Here is an 8,694-nt window from a genome sequence, read left to right as displayed (position 1 = left end):
TCAATTAAAACATATGAAGGTAAATATTAAAAGTCAATACCTCTCAAAGGGATACATCCATCGACACTGAACATGCCCTCCAAGTCATGTCTCTCGCACAAGGTGAATTGGAAGATACTCCATAACATAAAAAAAAAATAGGAGAAATTTTTTTTGCCAACTTGTTTAAGGTTAAGTGAATGTTGATATCTATCAAAGATAGGTTCTCCTCCCTTAATGTGTTAGAACATAAATCTTTGAAAAATAAGTTTATCTCTGTTATGGGCTTCCAAATTCTATCGGCTAATGCACAGAATGCAATAGGCATCAATGACTCCATGAAAATGTGATAATCATGGCTCTTCATAGAAGTCAACTTTCCTTCCTTCATGTCAACACACCTAGACAAATTTGATGCATATCCATCTGGCATTCTCAAATTGTTAACCCAATTACAAATCACTCTCTTATCCTCCAAAGTGAATGTGTAACTGGCCTTGAGCTTCTGAATCTTATTGTTTAAGTATGTTAGGTACAACTCACTGCGCCGACAATACTCCTTTAAGTACATCCTAGCCTTCAAGTTATCTTTTGTTTTGTTACTTACATCCATCACAGTATTAAACAAGTTGTCAAAAAAGTTTTTCTCAATATGCATGAGATCCAGATTATGAGGCAGAAGATTATCCTTCCAGTAATCTAACTCCCAAAATATGCTACGTTTAGTCCAGTTATATGTAACACCATAACCAGGTATCCTGGATGGTAGAGACTCTGTTACCTTAGGCAAATTCCTCACTCTATCCCAAATTTCTTCTTGCGATAAAATTGGTGGTGGCTCCTCAAAATCAGTCTTATTATTCACAAAATAACTAGTATTTCTTCTAAACTCATGTTGCATTGGCAAGAATCGACGGTGACAGTCAAACCATGAGTTTTTACCCCCATGTTTCAAAGTGAATGCTTTTGTGTCTTCCATACAACAAGGGCAAACTAACTTGCCCGCAGTCGACCACCCAAACATCATTCTATAAACAGGAAAGTCATTTATAGTCTACATCAAAGTAGCATGCAATCTAAAGTTTTGTTTCATTGATACATCATATGCTTCCACACCTTCATGCCACAATAAGTTTAACTTATCAATCAATGGCTGCAGATATACATCAATCAAAACTTTTGGATTGGAAGGACCTGGAATTATGCAAGTTAGAAATATATACTGACTCATCATACACAATTCAGGCGGGAGATTATAAGGAGTCACAAGCACTGGCTAACATGAATATGGTATAGCTAAGACAAAAAATGGAGTGAATCCATCAGTAGATAATCCAAACCTAATGTTTCTTGGTTCACTAGCAAAATCCGGATACACACTATCAAAATGCTTCCACGCTTCTCCATCTGACGGATGACATAAAACACCAGGTGGTCTTTTATTTTCATAGTGTCATCTCATATGATGGGCAGAGCTTATTGATGCATACAACCTCTTTAACTGTGGTATAAGAGGTAAGTAATGCATCGAATTTACGAGAACCTTCTTCTCTTTGGCATGTGTGACTTCTTTATAACGAGGCTGATTACAAAATTTGCAATGTTCTAAATGTGCATCTTCCTTATAGAATAACATGCAACCTTTCTCGCAACAGTGAATCCTCTCTGATGAAAGTCCTAACTTAGAAACCAACTTCTTTGTTGTGTAGAAATCTTTGGGTAAGTCAAGTTTATTTGGGTTAAATTCATTCATAAGTCCAATGATAGAGTTCATGCCCTCTTGAGAAATAGAATAATCTGATTTAATACTCAGTAACCGAACGACAACAGATAACTTAGAATGCATTGATCCTTCATACAATGTATGACTAGCTTTCTCTAACTGTTCATAAAAGTGCTTAGCCTCATCATTTGGTTCATTTTGAGCCCCTGAGTGTGTCCCAAAAACATCTCTGACCATCTCACTATATCGTGAACTTTCAACATTATTCTATCTTATTGGACTTTCAACATAATTCTGAAAAGCAAAATTATTAGCAGCACTACTCTCTCCATGAGCTGTCCATACAGTATAATTCAACATAAAACCCTTCCTATAGAGATGTAATGTAACAGTATCTGAACTCAATAACTTGCAACACTTGCAATTCCAACAAGGACACCTAATCGTCCCTTCAATAAGAAAATCATTAAGTGTCATTGCTTTAACAATAAATCCAGCTACCCCATGTTTATATTCCTCCCTCAACCCCGCACGGTTAGGATAAAGTCTACTATACGTCTATGTACGATCTTCATTTTTCATCTACACAAGAACAAAAACAATAATAATAGAGAAGAGAAATAAAAACAAGAGAAACAAAACAATAACAGGTTTGTTTAGAGATGCTACTACGCAGTGAACACAAGAAAAAACCAAGAGATTCAATACAACATAGTAAAGAAGCCAGCAACAAACCTTTAGTTTGTGTCTCTACAATGATATCATTACAACTGGTTCAACACCATCATGCAATGGATGAGGAAATATTGGATGTAACAAAATGAAAGCAACCTACGAATACACCTATGTCCAAAGTTTATTAATATCTTATAATATGTCCAAACAGAAGAAAAACACTTATCTAGTCTCTGCCTATTGTATATGCCTAATATTGTCAAAAGGTCAAAATAACTTTTAACACTATTTTCTTGAAATCAACCTATTTATTCAACAGAAAGAATACAAACAATCAAGCATAATCAGAATTGATAGGTAAATGCACATACCTTAGGTGTGATATCATAAGTAATATGCTCATTCCTGGAAACATACCGAGAAACTTTATTTGCTTTTGTTCTGCCTATATTCAAACCCTTTTAAGCTTGTTATGCATCATATAACCAGTAAAACTAAAGACAACCAGAAAGACATAGATGAAACAGATAAACTGTCGAGTTCTATATTTCTGGACCTGTTGATACAAAAGGGAGTAATGGAATGCAAAGCCAAACAGGGAGCAAGTCACGAAACAGTTAACTAGGAGTAGAATCTCACAAACCTGTTGATAAGAAAGGGGATGAATAACTGCATACTGACTTCCAAGCAACAGTCAGGAGTAATGGAATACAAATCATGGACCAGAAGAAAATACAAGCAGGTGAGTCATATAGACAGCTCGATGATTGCTCGATATTGATGCCAATGGTATTTTTTTTGTCGCGGCTACTATAAGGGTACAGGAAAAAAGCAGGAAAACCCCCTTTTAAACTAAAGGAAGTACTAATTCTCACAGTTTCATATTGAATAGTAGAGGCCAAATTTTATATACAAAAATTAAAGTCGTATTCAGTGATTAATCTGCGTTGATCTGTATAATAGCTTGCATAGTGATATAACAAGAAACTATAGAAATAATAGATAAGTAACACCAACAGGTTTGAATCAAATAAATCATCAGTTTATCATCTATGTATATAACCGACTATATACTTTAAACGTAGAAATCATCTATCTCCAGCATGGATTTGAACGTAGAAAGCACAATGCTAGTTACTACGTTCCCTTTCTGATCAAGTTTTTTGGAACCCCCAAATTTCAGTACCCAAAACCCCAACAGGAGCACCAAAAAGAAAATCAACATGCTGAATGTAACAATGCTGAACAACAAAAACAGGTGGCTGAAAGCATTGAAAAACAGCAACAAAACAACAGCAAAAACACAAAAAATCATCTTCAAAGAGAGGGTAAAAAGGTGGCTCAACATGACACAACAATGCCTGATAATTATCAAAGTAATCATGGAAGTCCATCACTTGAAAACCAAGGGCAGGAGAAATGGAAAATGCAGCACCGAAGAGGTAAAAAGAACAACCAACAACATCAACCAAAATAACAACAACAACAAAAAGTGTATAAATAAAAATCTCTACAGACGTCTCAATATGCCAACAAAAATCAGTTCGATATGCTTGAGCAACCCTAAATCCCAGGTATTGACTTGAATAAAATCCAACCCCCTAACCTCGCCGGTACTGCTGAATATGATGGCTTAAAGAGTGGGAAGGAATTGGTGAATTCTTGTCAAAATACTCCTGTTTCTGAAGATGATGTAGAGGGAAGGGAAGGGTGTCATGTGGAAGTGTTGGAAAAAAATGAAGGGGTCAACCATCATTCTTCTAATGAAGTGGTTACAGGTGCTAAAAATTTGCAGCCACTAGTAACTACTACTGCTGAAGCTAATAACTTGACCCAGGAAAAGAATGACAAGTTGGTTGCTTCTTCTTCTTCTTTGATTGTAGAGTTGAACTCTACCACTAAAAAGAATAAGGAAGCAATTCAACAAAAAAAAAAAGATCAACAAGAAATAAAAGCAACAAAGAAGAAAGACAGGGCAATGAAAAAATAAAAAAGTTCAAAGGGCAGAAAAAGTTTGATTTACTTTCAAAACACTATGATGAACTATTTCCTGAATTGCCAAAGTTTACTAGTAAGCCGACAAGTTCAAAGGATGTTTGTACGGAGAACAAGGTGGCTCCACTAGTAGAAGAATATGAACAATATCAGGATCACTTTTCAGAATCGCCAAAGTCCACTAGTAAGCCATCTAGTTCAAAGGAAGTTAGTACTGAGAAAAATATGGCTTATCAGATGATAATGAATATCGGGTGGTACAGTTGGAGGATGAAGAAGATGAATATCGAGTGATTCACTCGGAAGACGAAGAAGATCTTGACAACCTTTCGATAGAGGAGGAGTGTCAAGAACTTCTCAAATCCATTCATTTTACAGGTAACACGGATTTTAATCAGGAAAGACAAGAAGTGACAAACAAATAGGAACTGTCACCGAGAGGTTTTCGCCAAATAAAAGGCTTTAAATACAAAGCGGCGATCAGTGCAAATAGGCCTCTCACAAGGTCACAGAGCAATCGAGGTAGATGAAGCATATCACATCATACTTAGATTTTATTTCATATTATATCATGGAATTAAGCTACTAGGACATATGTTAGGTAGCTTAATTCCACCACTATGTATCACGTTGTATCATTTCGGAGGTAACTATTTTATCCTTAATAAGAAAGGAAACGTACATATGTAAAAAGACATATATATGCAGCGTATTTCCTTGAATCTTCGATACAAGTAGATCAAGATTTACAAAAACAAACCCCAAAACAACAATCTTACAGAAATGCAGGTCACTATATACATTAATACACTAAAAAATACCCAAAACTATAAGTAAATTTCTTGCAAGTCTGTCCACTTTTTACCTCGAATCAGTGAAATTGACCGTCGCCGTTACCACTTTTTGAGAGAGACACAGCCTTCACGATCAATTTTTTAGAGAGAGACGCAGAGAGAAGAGAGCTAAGAGAGAGAGAACTGCGTGCCCTAGCTTAGAGAGAGAGGAAGTGAGAGAGAGAATTGAAAAAGCTATGTGTTTAGTGTATATTAAATGTGAATTTTTGACTACTTCAGTCGGGTAGAAAATTAATATGTTTAATAATTTAATTTTTCAACTACTTCAGTCGGTTAGATATTTAATATAATTAAATTATATATTTAAATCAATTATTTATAAGATTTCCGACTACAATGGTCAAAAATATATATTTAATTGTTTAATTATTTAATTTATATTTTTGACCACTGTAGTTGAAATAATTTTATTATATTTAATTATTTAATATTTTTGAGTACAGTGGTCGGAAATATATATTTAATAATTTTTTTAAATAATTATTTAATTTCGTATAAGGGTCTGATTATATATTAATTAATATATTTATTTAATCATTTATATTTTCGACTACAATAGTCGAAAATACATATCTAATCATTTATTTAAATAATTATTTAATTTTCATGTAAGGGTCCAATTATATATATATACTAATATATTCATTTAATTATTTTTATTTTCGACTACAACGGTCAGAAATATATATTATAATTTATTTTACTTATTTTTAAAATTTCGTATAAGGGACTGATTATACATTTAGTAATATATTTATTTAATTATTTACATTTATGACTACCGTGGTCGGACATATATTTTACTATCTATTAATTTTATTTAGTTATTACTAGTTCCGACTACAATAGTCGGAAATATATATTTAATAATTTATTAAAATAATTATTTAATTTTCATATAAGAGACCTGATTATATATTTAGTATTATATTTATTTAATTATTTATATTTCCGACTACCATAGTCGGAATATTTATTTAATAATTTAGTTAAGTAAATAATTTATTTAATTATTTATATTATCGATCACTGTAGTCGGAATATATATTTTTCGGAATTTGTCACCAAATATTCTGACCGTTTTTGTCACAAATAGTATCGAAAAAATATTTTGTAAAAAATCAAAATAAAAAAATAAGATTTTCGACGGAAGTAATCAAAAATTTTCGACAACTATGTTCAGTCAAAAATTTTCGGTCGGAAAATAGCGAATTTCTGGTAGTGAGTGTTTTTTGAAAAAAAGTATCAGACAGATGTGAAACAAAAAAACTGATCTACCCATACTACATGAAATTTCATGTGCTATATGAGTTCGCAAATGTTTCAGGGGATCGCTATGGAACAAGAAACTTAAGGGGTCGTTTGGTAGGCTGTATTAGGAGAAATAGTCCATATATTAAGTGTAGTATTAATTAATATTATGTTTGGTAGGATTTTGAACCAATGTATTACTAATACCATGTATTAGTTATACACCGTACATGGTATTATAGGGTGTATTACTAATACATCGCATATGTGGTATTAGTAATACATGGGTTTTAATACCATGAGATTAATATGTATAAAGACAAGAATATCACTCAAATTCTTTTAAATATTTTTTTATTTTCTTAATTTTATTTTTTATATTTGTACTAATAAATTTATTCAAATAAATTAGTTTACAAATTTTATTATTATTTACAAAAATGTCCTCAAATTTCTTTAATTTTTTTCTAATCTTTTTCAATTATTCAATATGAGTTACTTCTTTTCAATTTTTCAAAATAATAATATTCCTCCAAATAATTTTAGTTATAAAAAAAAACTACTCCATTAACTCAAAAAAATATTTATTGGTCAAAATCTGAAAACAAATTGCATACAAGCTTTAATTTTGTAAATAGGATATCCATAAATAAAAATAATTTTTTTACTTAGTTTTAACACTCTATAGAATACAATTTTATTTTACTAATGATTTTATTGTTTCATCCAAAAGTTATATGTATCTCCCTCCAACTTAAAAACAACACAAAGTGGGAACAACAAGCAAATGATGAACAAACAAAGAAAAAATAATAAGAAAATATTTTTGTAATGAATGATTAAATCTTAAAATTCTAAAGTAAATAATTAGTTATATTGTTAACTTTTTTTATTTTAAAAAAGAATAATAAACTTTTGCAAAAAAATACACTAAGTTATAATATGTCGAGGGTATTTTTGTAAACAAACAATATTCTTTTTAAAATATAACAACGCATATTGCTTTTAATACATCAAACCAAATACTGCATAAAAATAATCCCAATATTACTAATCCTTCTACTACTAATCTCAATATTACTAATACAATATATTCAGTATTATCTTATACATTCTACTAAACGGATCCTTAATTCATGTGGCAATTACTAAAAGACCACCAATGTGGTCGTAAAAACAACCTATATATTTTTGACGGTGAGTAGGATCATTATTAATACTTTTGTTGTGACTTAATTAGTGTTACAGAAAAGATGAATGTTTACAATAATAAAATATTTCTTACTTTTGTGGAGGTTTATATGAACTTATACGAAAATCCCTATTTTGACAATTCAATCAACACAATAACTCATCAACATACGTGGCGATCACCATGAAACTTTTAAAACTTTAGATCTAGCTTTTTCGTTAGTTAATGATTCTTAATATCTCATTTCTTAATTTTTATAGTGTGCTATAAAATAGATAAAGGCATACCAAATTATAATCATGCCCTTTAATTTTGTCAGTGCATAAGTAAGTCCTTTAACTATATAAAAGGTGAATAAAATACACTCCAATTCTGTAACTTACATGAGTGAAACTCAATCACTTCTACGTGGATTAGTAATCCACTCAGATGTTGCCACCTAATAAAAAATACACATTATAACTATGACCTTTAACTTTATCAGTGCACAAGTAAGCCCTTTAACTATACAAAAGCTGAATAAAAAAATAACCCTTTAACTATACAAAAACTGAATAAAAAAATACTTCAATTCTAACTCTGACACGCGTGGTTTTGAGTGTATACAACATATTTTGGCAGGTAGGATTGAAGTGTTTTTTTTTGTTCAGCTTTTATATAGTTAAGGGTGTACTTGTGCACTGATAAAATTAAAGGTCATAATTATAATTTGATGTCAAGTTAAAAGGTCCAGTTTTTTATTTTTCAACAATGCAAAGAACGCTATTCATATTAAATAGAAACAAGAAATGAATCCTTGGTTTGGGTTTTTCTTTTTCCTTATACACTAGTACTTGTGCTTTTATGTGATGTTCTTTATTTATTTTAAATTTGATGAGGTAAAGACTAAAGAAAACTATCAAAGTTTGATATAAAATTAGAATTTTAATTTAATTAATTAAATCATAACTATTAATAACTTACGCCACGTGTTTCTTATCCTAGTAAAACTTTTGGGAAAATGAAGACATTTTCCTATAATCAAG

General features: G+C 31.1%; 1 protein-coding gene across 1 annotated transcript; it reads left to right on the top strand.

The window, feature by feature from the left end:
- Nucleotides 1–3,080: 3,080 nt before the first annotated feature.
- On the top strand, nt 3,081–4,797 carry LOC124896637 (glutamic acid-rich protein-like). The gene is made up of 5 exons (XM_047408239.1): nt 3,081–3,119; nt 3,561–3,819; nt 3,952–4,352; nt 4,442–4,579; nt 4,636–4,797. Exons 1-5 carry the CDS (start codon nt 3,081–3,083, stop codon nt 4,795–4,797), a joined length of 999 nt encoding a protein of 332 aa, XP_047264195.1.
- The last annotated feature ends 3,897 nt before the right edge of the window (nt 4,798–8,694 follow it).

The sequence above is a fragment of the Capsicum annuum genome, chromosome 3 (assembly GCF_002878395.1).
Source record: "Capsicum annuum cultivar UCD-10X-F1 chromosome 3, UCD10Xv1.1, whole genome shotgun sequence".
Lineage (NCBI taxonomy): Eukaryota > Viridiplantae > Streptophyta > Magnoliopsida > Solanales > Solanaceae > Capsicum > Capsicum annuum.
The sequence above is the reverse complement of the archived record's forward strand: the minus strand, read 5'-3'. Positions and strand labels throughout refer to the sequence as shown.